The 19,570-nt window shown below is 39.6% G+C and overlaps 1 protein-coding gene across 6 annotated transcripts in view; it reads right to left on the minus strand.

Annotated features, from left to right (window-relative positions):
- Nucleotides 1-19,570, minus strand: part of DOCK4 (dedicator of cytokinesis 4) — a 429,709-nt gene that overhangs the window by 155,732 nt on the left and 254,407 nt on the right. For all 6 annotated transcript variants that reach the window (XR_011503969.1, XM_070512024.1, XM_044764600.2 and 3 more), the window contains exons 13-15: nucleotides 15,391-15,516; nucleotides 6,222-6,346; nucleotides 5,255-5,417 (exon numbers count right to left, since the gene is read on the minus strand). Coding sequence is in view for 5 of the 6 variants with exons in the window: in XM_070512024.1 (XP_070368125.1) it covers nucleotides 5,255-5,417; nucleotides 6,222-6,346; nucleotides 15,391-15,516 (414 nt within the window). In the remaining variant the exon portion in view is untranslated. The remainder of the gene's footprint in view (nucleotides 1-5,254; nucleotides 5,418-6,221; nucleotides 6,347-15,390; nucleotides 15,517-19,570) is intronic.

A 19,570-nucleotide genomic window follows, 5' to 3' on the forward strand; every position in this document is an offset into this window, starting at 1 on the left:
GAACATAGTAGGTTCTCAGTAAACATATGTTAAATAAGTGAACAAGTGAATGAATGAATGTGAAATGCAATGTTTAGCTTACTACTCATGGAAAGGGAAAGGAAACTTGGTAGCCTCCAAGCCCTGTGGAATCTACCTCCTTGGAATAAGTTAGGCATGCTGAAAAACAAAATAAATGGCAACCCATAGTTTGAGAAGGGCTTGATGCAGTAGTATTCTGGAAGCCAGAAATGAGGCAAGGAGGTTTTCACATGCCTAATTAAGTTACAATGGCTAGAAATGTCAAGGATCCTTGGCAGTTATTTGTAGATAAGGAAATTGAGATCACACAGTGTTAGTTAGGTAACTTACTCCTGATCTCTTGAGTACCATTCCAATTCTTTCCACCAAACTGCCTTTTCTCCAAAAACAGAGAAAGCATTAAAAGACCCTGGTCTCTTCAACTTGACTCTCCCCTTGTATTTAGATACGCAGGGAGGAGTCCTCCAGGGCCCACAGCCTATTATGGGCTGCATGGTTATTCTTTCCTACACAAGTGTGGAGTGTTACACTTGATAGAAATGTCCAGCTTTGGGATGCAGTCAGACCTGCGCTAGAGGAGTCAGACATGGTGATCTTGAACATCAGACAAGAGGCTTTAGAAACACATCATCCCCTTACTATTGATTCTGGCATTTAACCGCAAGGCAGTGGAGCCCCATGCCAAGAATAGTAATTTTGGCTGGCTGGCTTTGGCTCCTAGTATGAGGACATCCCTGAAAATGTGATTATAGCAAAGAATTTTCTTTTAAAGTCATTAATTTCAACCCCAGAGAGAAACTGGGAAAATATTGATGTACTTTAAAGTTAAGCGAAAATCACAGCAAAAATCTCTGGGAAGAGTTTCTACATCAATGAGAGTGCTGTGCTGCGTATAGAAGTTATGATTTCTGGGAGAAGACTTATTTGGAAATAATTTCCTAAGTTTATTTGACTTTTTTGGTATTCAATTCAAAAAGACAAGAAACAAAGCAACAGTTTCCCCAAATTTGCCTTCTGTTATAAATTAAAAATAAATACCGAACAAAGTTTGAAGTACATGGCCTTCTGTCTTGAGCTATTAGATCAGGATTAATAAAGTGAATGAACTGTTCCAGACAGTATGCATAATAAGATCCCTGTTTATTAGTAAAAATCCTAAATTTGTGGATTCTACCTCCTAACTTTCTAATTTATTCTTTCTAGTGCCCCAACTCCAACAATTGTGCCCCCTGTGACCTCCAATTTATTGACCTACTCCTCCTTCCCACTCTGCTCTCACTTCCCATTTCTATGTTCTATCATTCTAGCCACTTCCTCTAAAACACCCGAGACCCCTTACTCCTCCATACTTCCATTATAACACTGCAACCTGGTTAAATCCAACTTGCAGCTTATTCCATGCCTACAACAGACTAATCTCACATTAATTAACGCACACTAACCACAAAGGGGCCCTTAGCTGGGCAAACTTTCTACATTTACCTAATCAACTTACTCTTCCACTTTTCTAGACAATTATTTCATCCATTCCACTCCATTCTCAAGCCTCCAATACACTGGCACTTTCCTCACTCTCAGCTGATGTAGTGAGAGCCCAGCATCCACCTATTAACCCACGGCATCTGTGCCCTCCTGTGCTATGCCTCAACCACCCTACCTAAGGCTTAACCTTGAGCACTGGATCCCATGCTCCTTCCCTGGCTCGACGTCCTGTAACCCACTGTTCCATAACAGCTACTATCCCATTTCTCTGCTCTCTTGTATTCTTTATAGCAAACTTTCTCAAAAGATTTATCTATACCCACTGCCTGCCCTCCCTTTCCTCCATGTCACTCCTGGACTTACTCCAGCCAGGCTTTCATCACCACAAATCCACTAAAATCATTTGTCAGGTTCAATGACTTCCATGAAGCCAAATCAGGTGATAATTTCTCTGCCCTCATCTTATTTGATTTATCATTGGCACCTGACACATCTGATCAATCTCCTCTTGAAAAACTTTCTTCATTTAGCCTCCTGGATTCTCTTTCAACCTCACTGGCTATTCCTTCTTAATTTCATTAATGGCTCCCTCTCATTCTCTCAAGATCTAAATGTGTAAGTGCCCCCAGGGATCATCCTTGCACTCTTTGCTATCTAAACTCACTACTTGGAAATCTCATTCAGTCTCACAAGTTTGAAAATCATCGATGTATTAGTAATATGTTAGAGCTGGCCTGTACGGGCTCACAAGAACAGACAGCATGGCTTCTTTTCCCAACTCCAAGGTCAGTGACGTCAAGTTAGTAGCTTGAAATTGTCTTGGTGGGAGTATTTACTCCATGGAAATCAGCAAACAGTATAATTCAGGGCTCCTCTCGCCCCTCTCCACCACCCTGAGCTGCTTATTAAATATTTACAGAACACCACTGAACTATATGTTCTCATTCTCAAGTTTAACTCACCAGCTTGGATCTCTTTCAACTGTCTATTTGACATCTTGAATGTCTAACAGACTTCTCAGATTTAACATGTCTAAAATGGAATGTTTGATTTTTTGCTCTCCAAACAGATTCCTGCTGTTGTCTTCCACACTTCATTAAATGACCACTTCATTCTCAGGCCAAAATCTTAGGCTCATCATTACTTTTCTCCTTCTTTCATACCTGCTTTGTCAATAAATCTGTTAATAAAAGAATCAAACCACTACCATCCTAATGCAAACCACTTTAATCTCTCATGTGGAGGACTGCAAAAGCCTCCTGAATGGTCTTTCCGGGCCCACCTGGCCCAATCTACAGCCTGTTTTCCATACAGCAGCCAGACTTCCCTTCAATCTGAATCCTCTAATGACTCTCCTCACTCCAAGTAAAATCCTAAGTCCTCTACATGACCTAAAAGACAAAATGGGATGGGGCTCCCCTGCCACCTCTTTGGCCTAATCTCCAAACTCACTCACTTGCTCAGTTGGGCCACCTTGCTATTCCTTGAAAATGCCAACCATGTTTCAACCTCAAGTGTTTTGTACTTACTGTTCTCTCTGCCTGCAATATTCTCTCCCTAGATACCCAAGGGCTCATGCCCTTACTTCTTTTAGGTTGTTGCTGACTGACACATCTCCTTACCAGGCAGGTCTTTCTTGACTGCCCTATGTAAAATAGCAACACAGCACCATCGTTTTCTAGGACCTAACCTCAGTTTAGTCTTCTTCCCTGCACTTATCACTACCTTATCTAGTACGTGTTTATTTGATCACGTCTCACCTGTCTTCCCTCTTCTAAAACGACAGCTCTATGAGAGGAGGTATTTTGTTGTGTTCACTGAGGTATCTCCAATGCCCAGTAAAGTGCCTAGTATACAGTAGGTGTTTAATAAATATTTGTTTCATGAATAAATAACATTTTTTGAATGTACACACACACAAATATTTCCATGAGATAAATGATTACATTGATTATTTGTAGTTTATGGGATTATAGAAATTTTTTTTCTTCCTTATGCTTTGCTGTTTCTTCTGAATTTTAACAATGAACATTCAAAAGAAAAAAAAATATAACCCTGTGAAAAATGTTTGAAGTACAGTATACAAGAGGGCAGAGATCTAAGAGGTTTTACTGAAAATAGCCTTTATTTTACTTTCCAAGTTCTGAATTATAATTTCCTCCAAATGCTCTTTCTCCCTTTCCCCTTTGTTTCACCTTTATTTTCCTCTTTTTCTTACCTTAAAGCTCAAAGCTTTTATTAAGCCCAAATGAGAATTTATAAAAAAGATTGGTGGAAGGACAGGTATGGCACCCTTCCAAGTCCTTTATGTTTTGCCACCTCAAGTCCTACCCATGAACCACTTCTGGGAATTTGGAAGAATGGTGAGACCCTGCTAGCCATCTGCCTACCTTCTGAAACATCTACAAAAGCATAATTTATAGAGGTGTCTGAGCCAATTTCAAAACATGCCACAGTCCGGCAACAAAGTCCTTCTTCTCTCCCTGCATCTTGGGTGAATCACACAGCACTCAGGTGAAGTCACCACATATCTATTGGGAATGCCCCCATCCCTTCCAGGCTAGAGAGGAGCCTACTGCTTCTCCAAGAGTGTGATTCTTCTGTATCTCTTGCCTCGTTATATGGCTCCTGAAGCAAGATTCACCAGAACCTTCTATGGTCACAATGTACACTTCTGGTTGTATCTAAGATAGGCTTCAGGGACACAGGGAATATCAGAAGATCCCTGGACTGCGGGTTGGTGGAGACAGGGAGTGTGGGTTTGAGAGGGTGGTAATGAGTGCAAAAGAATTAAAATAGAGACAACAAGAAATTACAACTTTATGGGCAGTAACATCCATATGGACAAATCCTACAACATCCTTATGTCCTGGTTTTTCAGGTGTTGAATGAGGTAATTACTTCACGCCATCTCTAAGGCCTACTCAGGCTGACATTACTTGATTCTCATTTGAATACTGTCAGACTGTATGGTGATGCAGATATATGCAAATAAGATATAAATCTGAGCCAATCAGCAGCTTTCCTAGTGAACTCACATGCCCAGAAAAGTCCTCATGAGTTCCCCTGAACTGTCTGAGAGCTGGATCAGCTCTTGGCTAGAGAGACAGCAGATGGGCTGGGACTGCCTAAGGCCATCTGAGCCAGTCTAGTTTTCAGTGCTGTCTCTTCCCTTTCTGTCTAATCTTTCTAGACTGTGAAACCAATGAAGTGACTTTTCTAAAGGTTGGCACCTGGGCTAACAACTGTTGCCAATCTTCCTTTTTTTTTTTTTTCCTGCTTTATCTCCCCAACCCCCCCCGTACACAGTTGTACATCTTAGTTGCAGGTCCTTCTAGTTGTGGGAAGTGGGACGCCGCCTCAACGTGGCCTGACGAGTGGTGCCATGTCCGCGCCCAGGATCCGAACCCTGGGCCGCTGCAGCGGAGCGCGTGAACTTAACCACTGGGCCACAGAGCCGGGCCCCTGAACTGACTTTTATGAAAGTGATCATTTAAGAAGAACCCTGTAGATTTCCAGAGGGATTTTTTTCCTCCTTCTCCTTCTTCGATGTTTCAGAGAAGTTATGGGTTCTTTGAGAAGAAGTGAGCCCAGTCACCCAACAGGACTCCACTTGCCTTCATTTCTCCCTCATGGAGGTCTCTGGTTTGTCACACGTTTTCTACAGATAAGCCCACACTGTCATGACAGCTCAACAAGCACACAATCCCAACACAACAAAGCCAGGTAGCCAACCCCACAAAACACTTACTGGAACAATGCCGAAACTCAAAGCGGATATGCGCACCCCTGAATTTATCCACAGGAATGGGAAGTTTCAGCAGTTCGGACCACCTGGGACTGTTGTTATGATAAAGCACAAAGGAGTGGTACTCACTAGCTGGTGGCTCTCCAGAGCCGAAGGAGATATAATCCTAACAAAGAAACCAAACAGGTTAAAGAGAGCTTCATTTAAAGATTATTTTGAAAGCAGAAGAGCAATCACTCTGCTATATCTGCCTGTTCCCCAAATAGCACTTCACGTGAAAGCGCTTGGTCCTTAGCAGCGCTCCTTCTGCACTTGCTTCTGCTAGTGGCTGTGTCTGTTTAATTCTGATGCTGGTCTCCCAGGGCCTACTGTGCCACGGGTGGAGCTCAGTGATGGGACTGAGATGGGCAACTGCATGCCCAATTAGGGGTTCAACTACACAGCAAAGTTCTCGACCTGTTGCCGACAAAGCACATTCTGTGCCTCACTGGGAGACTCACAGAGCCCTGGGGCTCACGTGAAACACTTCTTCCAGAAAGAAACCTGCTATACCACCCAATTAGTAATACCTCAATCTGCATGCCCTATTTTGGTCAAAACGAAAACACGCAGGATTAAATGTGGTTTTTGTTGTTGTTATTTTTACCAATTCCCAAGGACAAAATGTTTATCTCCAAAACTATGACAGATGAAAAGAAAAAAGTCAAATGGCATAAGAAAATACTGCATTTAAAGAATACTGCTAAGAAGAAGCTGTTGACACAAATTAAACTATAAGAGCCTTTTTGTTTTTCTACTTTCCTTTCTGAAAGACATCTTAATGATTTTTCTAAAAAAGGAAAACTACATAGGGGTGGAAAAGAAAAATAAGATTGAAAACCTTGCAAGTCAGAAATTAACAGATAGCATCAAAGATGAACCCAAAGCAATGATGTGGAATTGTACCGAAAAGTAACCAGCATTAACGTACCTTCAAGGTCTGCCCACCACTCTCTACAATGAACATTGTAACTTCCACATTTCTAGCCACGCTCTTCCCTCCTTTTTCAAATTCTCCTCTTTCTATAGTGATGTATAAGTCATTCCTCATTTCACCTAGTAGGAGAGGAAAATTAAAACCATGTTATATATACTAGGAAGCATAATAAAGGACTCTATCAAGAAAAACTTCAGTTCATAAAATATACTGTTTATAGCATATACATATAAAAGTATAAATATAATATATTGTACTTTTATAAAAGGGTCCCACCCTCACTGCCAATATCCAAAAAAAGTAAAGGCCAGCTTCTGCTAGTATGAATTAGCAATACCGAAAATGTGCATTTAGGAGGTGAATACTGGGTTGAGTAGGAAGGTGTTGTCAGGTTTCACCATTTTCCAATATTTCCCTCATTTCATTTATGAGGTGTGATTACAAAATGACAGCCTAGCAGGGGTGGCTCAAAGAGACCAGTTTTAATATTTCATAGTCACAGCACTTAGAGTAGAAGAAATACCTATATGGAATAAAATGATAGGACTGCAAAGGGTACAGTTACAATTTAAACCTTTTCCAAAATTCATGGACAAAATGATCTCACTGCTGGAAAAAGCCAGATTAGTGCTTTATGAATACACATGTAGAATAATTCAGTCATACAGACAAACTTGGCTTCACATTTCTTACCATGAAGCTATAAAACAAATGGGAAAGGCCCTGGACTCAAACAGACATATTCTACGCACACGTATACCACCTATTTTTTCTCCATTGGTTATTTATAAAACTTGAATGCTTTCTAATCTTGCCCCTTTCTTATTACTGCAAGAAAAAAGAGAAATTTGATGTCAACTAGCAAACGTAGGCAAACACCCCGACAGTGCGTCTGCTGTAAGAATTAAGTTACGGGTAAGTGGTGAGTGGATAGGGAAGTGAGAAGTAAGTAAGCAAAGTGCTACTAGAAAGTTTTTGAAGGTAAATGTTGGTGAGGTTGGCATGGCTAAATTTACTTTTACTTAGCTTAGCTTTCAAACATTTGAAGAATCAAAAGCAATACTCTTTTTTTCTAATAAAAAACCTCCCCATAAGGAAGTAAATTAGTGGGAAGAACAATAACTGTACAAATATGCCCACAACTGGGAGATTTATAAAACTTCCTGACCAAAGTGTGTTCAAGAAAGTACCCTGGCTTTCAAAACCGTGGGGGAATACCAGTGTGCCTGGTTACCTTCCTCCATAAAGACCAACTCTTTATGAAGGCATCATCTGTGAATGACCTGGGCTGACCAGGAAACAGATGGGCCATAAAATAGAGAAAGTGAGTAAGTCCTAAAAAGGACGAAATATTAACTACCCTTTACAAAGAGTATATAAAAAATACATTAATGGAAACAACTGATACAGTGGTCTCTGTCTTACAAATTTCTAGTACTCTCATACAGCCCATGCAAATCAACTTGGGAAGGCAATGAACTTGGAGTTCCAAGAGAAAAGCAACATATTTCAGCATATTGAAAATTATATTTGTAGGCTTTGAAAGTTTTTTGTTTTAATCATCTCCATTTAAAAAAAAAATTTTTAGAGAATGGCCCAGTAACTTCCACAAGATTGCTAGGGTTTTTACAAGCCAGTTCATTTTACTACTTATATATATTTATCACTACACACACACACATTCTTAATGCTATTTATTTTAACACTTCCATTATAGAATGAATAATCAACTCAGACACTTTGTCCTCTGAACCAATCAATTTCAACTCAAATTAGGTCTGGTAGCTAATGGTCTGCACATGTGCTATTTGAACAACATGTTTGGGAGGAAATTCTTGACAATAGTTTTCCCACTAACAGATCTGGCAGGTAAAAAACCACACACAAATCAAGGTACTTGAGAGCAAAAGATGTTAGTTAACAATAGCAAAATTCCTTTGCTTCTTCGAGTAGGTGACACATAATGAGTAGCTCTGCTTACAAATAGACTATAAAACAAACACTGATTAATGGGAAGTATAGCTCCAGGGGTTTTTTACCTTAGAAATTTCCCATCATGAGTAATTAGCTTGTCCAAACCACATGGGGACTAACTGTCCTGCAAAACGAAGAGTAAATATTTCTTGGGAGGGGGACTTCCACTTTCATCTGCTGGAAGGACAGGGCAACTGTGACTTCAGCAAAGGCAAGGAGGATGAGGGAGGTTTCCAAGGCAACCTGTTTCCTGTCTGCAGGCTAGGACCAAAGAAGGATAGGGGTGGGGGAAGAGTAACGTACTGGCAGCACCATGAAATTCTTCCTCCATGTATTCATTCAGCAAATATATCTTGAGCACCTACTATGTGCCGGAGATTATTCTAGGCCCTGTAGAGTCAACAGTGAACAAAGCAAAAATCCCTTCTCCACAGAGTTTCAGTTCTAGTCATGGGAGGTCTTGAATATAGAACTAAAATATATAGCAAGTTGAACAATAAGTGCTGTGAATAGAAGTAAGACACAGAAGGGGGATAAAGAATGTTGAACAGGGGCATGGGGTGTTATATGAGAGAAGCCCCACTGAGAAGATGAGCGATCTGAGTGTTTCAACAAAGGAGCAAGGTTAAAAATGGCATTAGCCTACTAAGCCAATCCTTAGAGCCTGTTTAGCTTATAACTTAGTTGGAGTCTTCTATCTCTCCTGAATTCAGAAGAGATTCTGAATTCAAATAGGCCTGAAGGATGTAGGGTCACAGGAAGATTGGAATAATAAGATCTGGATTCAAGTCTTCTTAGCTACTGTCTACTCCATGTGATATTAGTCTAGACCGAGTAATATAAACCTCTGGGCCTCAAGTTTTGGTGTTATTAAAATGGGGTAGGGATGGAGAGGTGGTAGGAGCAACAAGACCACTTTGTTATGTTATGCTGTTTCTATGACTTAAAAAAGAACTTCTGGAATATAACACATTCATAAATTAGAACACCTTACACATCTATGTTAACTTTCTGTTCCTTAACCATCACTATCTCTGTAACCCCTTTGTCTTTTGCAAACCTATTAGACAAAAATAAGATTTCTTTGAAAAGAGAACACATGACAAGAAGAACATTTCTTCTGGATGACATTCTACATATGTCTCTCCAGGAATTTTGCAGCTTGCTGTGTTCCAAAACTACAAGGTGCCATGTTTTGCCAAAATATGCAGAAGGATAAAGTTGAAACAAGTGCTAATTAAAATCAATACACTTGAGGTGGGTTCTGGAGAAAACTAATAAGCCCAAAGGTGTTAAGAAAGCATCTTGGGTAATTAAGAGACAAACCATAAAGTGAGTATGAAATGGATCCATAGCACCAGTGTGATAAAGCTACTTTCCCGACAATGTTTATTAACACCTTTCACTTCTCAAACGTACTACCCTGCAAATTTGATGTGCACGACACTTTGCTCTGGTTAAGCAGGCCCACTGGCTGGGAAGCCTTTACACACGTGAAGGCTTCTCAAAATATTACTGTAGATGAGATAAACATAAGGCCACAACACTAGGAACAAATTCAAGAGTTAAGTGACTGCAGCCAAATGGGGTCAACTTATGGCTTGACCTTAACTGGCTTGACTTTAACAGGCAAAAGGTCTCCATTAGTAGCTGAACACCTTGATCCTTGCTTCTATCCTCTGAATGCTTTGGATCAAGGCACAGAGTGCATGCTCAACACATCAAGTAAACCATTGCACCCAGCCGCAGGGGCTAGCCCAGTGCCTTATCTGTGCTGTATATTTGTTAATATTTATGGAACTAGAAAAGAAAATTTCTTGTCCTTCAGTTAAAAACAAATCAACATGTGCAAAAGACTATGGGTTTTTTGTGAACTTAGATGATGACGATGACGATGACAGTAGTAACAGATGACAGTAGTATAGTAGTTAGGTACTTTGCCAAGTGCTACAAGTAAAACATCTCATCTTCACATCAACTTTATGAGAAGATCTTATCATTTCCATCTTACAGATGAGGAAACTGAAGTGTAGAAATTAAGAAATGTGTCCAACATATTAACAATATATGTTAAAATAAAATCATATTTTTTCAGTATGAAAAAATGTAATTCAACAGGGTGAGAAAGGCCATCAAATAAGCTAGTGCAATTTAGCCTTTGTTATCAGAAGACCAGTGCCTTCAGTAATGAAGGTATTAGTTCTACTCTATTTCACATTGGTCGGACCAGTCTGGAAGTACTGATTTCAGTTTTAGGGACCATCTTTACAGGACAGAAACAGATAGAAACAATATCATCCAGACCATAAACAATATGGAGAAAGGACTCAGAACTCATCAGAGGAGGGATGATGGAGATAAGAGAGTTAACTGAATTTTAAAATGTTGAGGTTCCAAGCAGAAAAACTCAACCCAATAGATAGAAGGTAGAGGGACACCAGTCCAAAATGAAAGAGGTCACTTTGAGAGATGACCTGATGATGTGCTCTTGGTCATAAATATCCAAGTATGAGCCAGAAAACTACCACCAGGGACTTGAGGAAGAAACTCACGCACTGGACACATGACTGGGCTAGAGGGCCCTTTATGTGGTGGCAGGCAGAATAATGACACCTCCTTACCTTCCCCCCACAACAAAGATGTTCAGGTCCTAATCCTAGGAACCTGTAAATATGTTACTTTACATGACAAAAGAGCCTTTGCAGATATGATTAAGTTAAATATCTTGAGATGGGGAGATTTTCTTGAATTATCAGGGTGGGCTCAACATAATTACAAGAGTCCTTAACAAGAGGGAGGAGAAGGGTCAGAGACGGTGATGTGATGAGCGAAGTAGAGGTTGGAATATGTGGGGCCATGAGCCAAGGAGTGCAGGCAGTCTCCATAAGCTGGAAAAGGCAGGGAAATGGATTCTCCCTTAGGGCCATCAGAAGAAATGCAGCCCTCCAATAGCTTGATTTTAACCCAGGGAGATCTGTGCAAATTTCTCACTTCCAGAACTATGAGATAATACATTTATGTTGTTTTGAGCTATCTCATTTGTGGTGATTTGTTACAGTAGCCATAGGAAACTAATACAAGATGCCACCCACACCCAAGCTTCTATCATTCCATGACGCCTGCAAGGGGCGCAAGAGATGGGGATAAGATTCACAGGTAACTGGACATCGAAGCAGACCACAGACAGGGAAAATTTATGGGTGGGTTGAAAAGTTACCTTTGGATTTCTCACAGAGTACACTTTAGTAAAACCCCTCAATGTTTTCTCTAATTTCTGTCTGTTCTCGTTTTTATTTTGCTTTATTTTAGGGGAATACTATCAGATGTTTAGCTTTTTGGGGGGCAGTAGCTTTCTAATTTTTGTTTATGACTATTTAAGCAAGCAAGCGCAAATGATCCAATAGCACCAATGACAGGCTTACCAGAACAGTGTTGCACAGAGACAGGAGCAGGGATTGGCTGTGGCTCCCCGCTGCTCATCACACTCTAAGCCAAAGCATGAAGATCTGATAGGGCCAGTGGGGGCAAGTCCTACACCCTTGGACAGTGGGGCCTGTAAGCTTCATAATTTGTGAGGCACCAGCCCCTGCCCCAGTCTGACCTGGGGCTGGGATCCAATGTCAGCGTGACATGGTAGAACCACAACCTCCATCTCTCTTCAGTCACTGTGGCATCCATTGTTTGAAAGGCCACTATCCCCTCCATGGTCAGGAGGTTCTGCTCTGAGCTGAGTGGTTGCACCTATATGATGCAGAGGCCCATGACTTGGACTGGGGGGTGGTGAGCTTTGGTTAGATTTAGGATATATTTTTAAGTAAGATCAAATCATATCATATTTACTCCCACCTGGTTTCTCCAAAAGAAGGCTTATCTCAAGAAATTCCATCTGTTGATGTACATGTCTCTATCAGTAAGTGGTAAAGAATAATAATGCTTATATTACATATCTATAACATATTTCTCACTGCAGCCTTATAAAGCATTATACAGTCAACTTTGACCAAATAGAAATTTGACTTACCTCAACTACTGCCTAAAGACCAAAGGAAAAGGAGACTTACTCTGGATGATACTCTTTAAATAAATGAATAAATCTTGATATGTCTATCAAAGCTACTACTGCTGGCAGCCATTTGAAACACAGGCTCTGCTAATTGTTTTCAGTGAGTCTCTAGCCTCTACATCTCAACCCTTCTCTTCCCCTATCACCCCACCATTTTTACTTAATTTCTTTTAGGGTTAGGAGCTTCAAAGATCTTGCTTATACTAAAAGTGAATGCACTGGAAGGTACTAATTAGGGGTTCCCTAACAAAGAGTGACAGTTTGACCAGTTGATATATGAGAACAAGTCTCCAGGGAACAGGGTACAGGTGGGGAAGATAGGGTAGGGAGACAATGAAGAAAGTAAAGACAATTTTGCCTAGAAAGAATCATAAACTCAGAGTAAGAACTGACTTTCAGGGAGGGGGTGGGGGACACAGCCTGACCTCCCACAACATTCATGACACATCAGCCAGCTTTCCTCCAAAATGTCTAGTGGATGGAAACTCAGTCCTTCCTGAGTGTCAGCAATGGCTTGGGCCCTGCTTTGCACAGAGTCTGTTAAGACGTTCAGAGCTGGGCTGTCCAACCACTGCCACATGTGGCAACTGAGCACTTGAAATGTGACTTGGCTGAAAAGAGGTGTGCTGTAAATGCACAATACTAAGCAGTTTTCAAAGACTTAGGTTGAAATAGAGAGTGTCAAATAACTCAGTCAGAATTTTCTATAAGGGTTACCTATTGAAATGATAATATTTCGGATGTATTGGTTTAAATAAAATATATTGTTAAAGTGAATTTCATCTTCCTACGTTTTTTAAGTGGCTACTAGAAAAGTTAAAATTACATTTGTGGCTCGTATGATATTTCTATTGGAGAGCACTGATTGAAATATTTTTGCTGCTCCCTCTCTCAGGGGCTCAGAGACCAGACGAGGGAACTTTCTGCAGTTATTTGGTTTGTAGGTGGCAGTAATGGAGCTTCACAGAAAGTGACTTTTCTTCTTTGGAAATTGGATACCCTAAGAAATAAAGTGCTGAATGATGGACCGTGAGCAAGAAGGAGGGTCCAGAGGACTTCTTGATAGCTCGAAAGCACGAGGGTAGATCTCCTTACACCAGGAGACATCAACTGCCAGTGCAACAGCCAGACCAAAGGGAGCATTTCTGTTTTCATGATTTTCTCATTCCAGAAAGTGTTTGGCATTGATGACATTCTGTGATCCTCAGGAAGAGTTTTGTGTACATTCCTGTCAGTGTCAGGACCACAGATAATTCATTCAGCAGACAGGCAGACACTATGCTGATGAACTTGGTCCTGCTGGTATAAGCACGCACCTCGCCCGCCCTGACCCCTATCAGAACACAAATGAACTCAGAAGGACAAGTCTAGAAAATGGAAAGTAAAAAAATCATGCTAGCAGAATGTCAGTACAACACCGGGATCAGAAATGTTCACATACATTTTCTCATTGAAGAATTCAGCTCAAGTTTTCATTAGAGCCACCACTGAGACTTAACTGACAAGTCAAAATTCTGAAAATAACAAAGAAAAACAAAACAATGACTGTGTGTTGGCCAATGTAAAAACTTCCATTGAGTTGTAAAGTTGCTTTCAGCTGTTTGAGAAATATACACATCTCTCCCTTCTCCATCTAATTTGGAAGATTAAGAAGTCAAAGAAGAAAAAGGAGAAAGGAAAAAGAAGGAGGTGCATTCAAAAACCTCTTGCAGTCCTCGGCACTTCAGCCTTACGTCTGGGAGGTCTGATCCCCTGACAGTGTGGACCTTGCTACTCTAACACGGTGCGGGAAACGGACAGAAGCGAGCCTCATTCCACAGAAAGTTCATTTCCATCATTAAAGCCAAACAAGAGCTGCATGAGCACAGCACATCCCAGACAATTACTCAGCCGGTGAAGTGTCATGTTGCTTTATATTTTTCCATTTCTCAATGATACTGCCCAGAGACCAAGCTGAGCAATTCTTCTAGCAGCTGGCTACATTCTGTTCTAAAATATGTTTTTTATATTAGATTTGCCCATCAATTTGCTTCCCAGTGGGATGAAATTTTTTCTTTTTTTGTTAAAGAGGAAATACCAGTTATTTATAGCAACTCAAGGAAATAATGAACGGTTGCAAGAGCCACTGAATAACATGCCACCAAGTAAACAGTTCTATAAACAGTCATTTCCAACAACAGCAGCATGAGATGCTCCGGCATACTAAGCCAGGTCAGGTCATCTCAGGAAACTTTCCAGGCTGTTCTCTTATCCTTCCCTGCATGAACAAATTCCCATAAGGAGATGACAAAATGCTGCAACAGACAATGCCGGTCAGTGTCTGCTTCTTGTTAGGTCTTTGGTCACGGCAATCCTACCATCGGTCTCACAGCTGTGCCACGGGCCTTGTCAGATGCAACTTCTTGAGCTTGCCTCTACACATGGGATTTAAACAGTGATTTAGAGGATCTTGTTTCCAAAAATACCGTCAACAATCTGGGACTATTTCATTTGGTCTTTCTATTTTTTTTTTTTTGGCTGTGGATGGTGGGATGTGGGGGCACTGATAAATATTACCACTTGGCATTTACTTTAACAGTGTGACTCTCCTTAACCTCTACCTTCTCCACTTAGAAACAAATACTTTTCTGCAGTATTTTTTGGTTGTTAAGAGAGATCTGAATTATATATACAAATAGAGATAGGAAAGGTGTAGAAATACATGTGGCATTTGCACATGGCTGTTTATGTACATATACATATCTCAGGTGGAAAAATCCTTCAAGAAAGGCTAACTATTGCTCAATAACTATTCTTATAAAAACCTGTAAGGATATCCCCTCAGTGACCTCACTAGCATCTTCCTCCAAAGGGTAAAGTATTTCCTGTATACTACTTCAATTTTCCTTCTTATCATGTCATAATGTAACGTAGCCATGGCCCCCACAAGTTATCCACCCTAATATAATCAAAATATAAAGATATTTTTTTTTAAAACTTTTGCTTATTTATTATCACACACCTCATTTCATCCTTCAGGATGGCCCATTTGAACTCTTTGAAGTTGATAATTTGAAAAATTTCTCAGATGTTGAAAACAGACAAAATACTCATATTTCATCATTTGGTTCATCCCAAGTCACTTACCAGGCATAATAATATTAGAAAAACCCAACTTCCTCGTTATGGACACTCCATGAGAAAACACTGATGAGTATTCTCTTCTGATTTGTTCAATATCTCCGTGTAATAGTTGTAGGGAAACTGCTAAACCTAAAGTAAATGAGACATACCAGAGTTAAAAACAGAAGAACAGACATAGCATGAACCAAAACTGAACTTGTTCAACAAGCCCAAATCTCTGGTATCACTGTTTCAAGCTAAGGGTTAAGAGTCAGACAAAATCAACAGATTCTACAGGAATAATATCTAGATGACACCTTTCCAACTTGACCACCTGAGTTTTCCATTTATAAGGAGGTTTAGAGCAACTGGAAAAAACTTGAGCAGAACACCATGAAGAGGAAGTCTGAGTTCTAGCCCTGACACCCTCTTGTCCAACCCCTGCCAGATGGAAATGTCCCTGCACCAACACTCATTCCAGAAACTGCCAGTGGCTACCTGGCCTAGAAGACGTTGATCCCAAAATGGGAGTTTTAATTTTTTTTTAAAACTCTCTGAGGTCTACAAATAATTACTTACCAAATATCATAAAGATGAACACAAATCTAAAGACATAATTCAAAAATTTTAAGGATATTTATATAGATTTTCTTAAAACTTAAGTAACAAAGGTGATTCTAATGCAACCAAGATTATATTTTTAATATTATATACAGTATAAACTCATAATGGCATTAGTTTCTACTGAGAAGAATTTAGCAGAATGTAGGTCACTTTGACAAACAAAAGGAATTTAGTCAGTAAAGTAGTAAAATGATTTTTTTTTTGGCCCCAATTACAGTGACCTTACTACAGTGGGATATATAGAAGATGAATGACACTTTTTTCATATATTATTTTTCCCAACTCTCAGGCAAAAACTACAGAAAGAAAATTAATGTCATGTCTTTGTGAATATGTTTGTATATTTCCAAGAGGCTACTTCTCTTCCAGCTTTTCTAATTACCTCTTCCTTTTTTCTTCTATTATTTTAAAACAAGAAAGAATTTAAAAAGGCCCTCACTTACATTAGTGATAGAAAATGAAACCAGTCAGAGGTGACATTTTAAAAAAAACTTTCAGACATCATCAACCTGAACTCAATTTTAAAATGAATTTGGATGGTAGAGTCAAGAGGATGATCAATCTGTACTCAAAAGCTATTCCATCTACCTCATTATTTATCACCTCCTTTCACTCAATAATATATATATACTAAGTGTAAGTTCTCCCTTTCATTCATAATTTATAGTGCTACAATGCTATCTACAAACATAAATTCTAAGAATGACAACAATCATGCTGGAATGAAAATAAATGCAAAACTAATTTGCCACACATCCAGATTAGGATTTCCTTTCACTCTCCTTCAATAATTTGAATGAACAACACAAAAGCAATGTTTTATGGGTTTGCTTGCTTGCTTTCCAACAGAGTAGTTAAAACATCAGGAAAATTCATCTTTTTAAAAAAAGCATTAGGTGCAGAGAGATGATGGAGCCTTTGCTGGGGTTCAAATCTGACCCCCAAGATGAGGCATACCCAAGGGGCAATGACATAAGAAGGACAAGAGGTGACTCCATCATCGTGTCCTCACTCTTTCTGGTGTGCGGATCTAACAGAATGTTTGTGTCAGAGAATTGTTGTGAGAATTAAATTAAATCTGGCAGGTACTTTAAATCTGCATCCCATTTTACCTAACTCCCCTTTATCTCCTTGCCTACTCCCATTAGATTTGAGTTGGGTGACTGAAGGCAATGGAATGGAGGCGCTTCTGTCCTCCAAAAGCCACAAGGAATGAAGTAGGGGCGATCACGTGGTCTGGATGGTTTGATGGCGACAACAGTCAGCGCAGCTTTGGGATACTTTAAGCAGTACTATTGGTTCCTTTTAAAACCCAGAGGCAGGAGAATGAAGACAAACTAACGTGTTATAATCCATCTGTCCTAGCAGCTATTTCTTCCTGACTCACACGCTCCCACTACCCCCACCTCATCACTGGTATCTCTGTTCTCCCACTTCTGTCCTTTTGCCTTCAAAATACTCACCCACACCGTCACCATCATCATTAACATCCTCAGAAGCTGATATTTGTAGAATAGCAGTGTGTGCCAGACACGGTACAGAATAACGCTCCCTCCCACCGGGGAGAACACTGTTCAAATTCTGGGGTACTATAAGCAACGCTTTCAAATAGAAAATCAGAGGGATTTAACAAAATTCTTGAGATCCTGTGATTTTTTTGTGAGTAAAGATGATTTTAGTAGGACTTCTCATCAAAGGTTCTGATCAGAGACACTGGCAACATCATGTGGTATGTATAAAGTAAGAAGAGAAAAGAATTAAGTGGTAATGAAAAAAACAAAGAGATCGTGCTCTTCAGCATAGGGGCTGCAGGAAGGCAAAGTGACTAGGATTCTTGTTTTGCCCTCTTGGAGCCAGAATTCATTTAACCATCAGTCATCTTTTTTCTTTTCCTTTTTTTTTTTTTTTTTACATAAGCTGAATATTTTACAGAGGATAAAGAAAAGCATTCAGTCAGAGACAATGAGAATGCTACACAAAATTAAGGACAAGAAATAGAGAAACAATATATGTTTAAGGAATAGACATAGATGTTAGCATGAACAGAGAAAAACATTAATGTTCTCTAGAAAGCAAGAACCACAGAGATGAGAGAGTGCAAAAGGACACAGAGGACCCACGGAGGAGACAACAGAGACGAGCAAGCTAGTGAATAAGGGAAGGCAATGAGGAAGTGACCAGAAAAACAGACAAAATAGTACAGGGAAAAAAGGAAAACCGAGCATGTAAAAGTTGAATGCATCCTAAAGTTTGGGTAAAAGAAATGGTAGTTTTCAATCTGGAGGTTTAGAAAGATAAAGATAAAAGCCCTAGGTATAATGATTCATTTATCTAGCCAAGTGATACCAATATGGGGGAGAGGGGAAAGTACTGCCATTTTGAGGTGACCCAATTTCTCTAGAATAAAGAACTCACAGACAGTGAAGAATTGGAAAGGTCAACTGGGCCAAGGGCCTGACTACAATCTTCTTGGCTCTTCCCAGATCATCAAATCAATTTCCACACAAAGCAAGACAAAGAAACAATGTGATGCAGTGGTGAATCCAAAGGGATCAGTCCACAAAGAGCCACTGCCATACCATTTATTTCTCAATCAGGGAAACACCTGAGCCTATTTTTAGAGTGGTCCTTAATTATCAGGACTATAGTCAACAGGTTGGATAAATGTATCAGCAGAACAATAAGAAACAATGTATTAAGACGAAGAAACTACTCATCACTTCAAAGGAGTGACTTACCAAATACTCACCCATTCCGATTACCTGAGGATTAGCCCTATCCTTTGAGGAGTAGCAATTTATGACATAGGGTATGTTTAGAGAGCAGTATTTTTCTTTTCATTCTCTTCCTTGACAGACAACTTCACTGTCCTTGCCTAACCTATCATCTCTGGGGCTGGGGCAATTTCTAAAATTTGATCTGCACACTTTGCCCTACTCCTGCCATAATTCAAACTGCCCATTTTTGGTAAGGCAGTAACTTCCAGCTTAAGAGGAAGGTGGAAGGTGAGATAGAAGGATGTACCTGATAAAGCCTTGCTCCAAAGGAACTGGTAATCCAACAATGAAGGTAAGACACACATATAAAAATAGAATATCAAGCACAATGGGTTAAGTACATGATAGGAATATTAAAATAAAGAAAAATTATTACTGATTGAGGGAATGTAAAAGCTCAGGGAAAATTTTTTTAACAGGGATTTATAACAACCAATAAGCTGAAGAATTAGGTTAAATTTTTAATTTCACAAAATATATCAATAATGTTTTAGAATCACTTTCTTCTGGCCCTTAATTTAAGTACCAAAAATGAAATTGCTAAGGGAGAAATATTCCTCTTATTGTAAGAAACAATCATTAAACAACTTTTTTTTATATCAACCTAGATACTTGAGTCAATTATAATGATTTGATATGTAATTTTAAACAAAAGTATAGTCACTAATCTAGAGTCTGTCACAAAACAACATATTTTTCATAATGAAGCTTAGCTTAGAGAGCAGTAGTACAGGAAAGAAAGCCTTGGTATCTTTACATCAAATGTAGTTGATTATTTGATAGCTCTAATTTCACAGGAATTG

This window comes from Equus asinus, chromosome 1 (assembly GCF_041296235.1).
Source record: "Equus asinus isolate D_3611 breed Donkey chromosome 1, EquAss-T2T_v2, whole genome shotgun sequence".
Classification (NCBI taxonomy): Eukaryota; Metazoa; Chordata; class Mammalia; order Perissodactyla; family Equidae; genus Equus; species Equus asinus.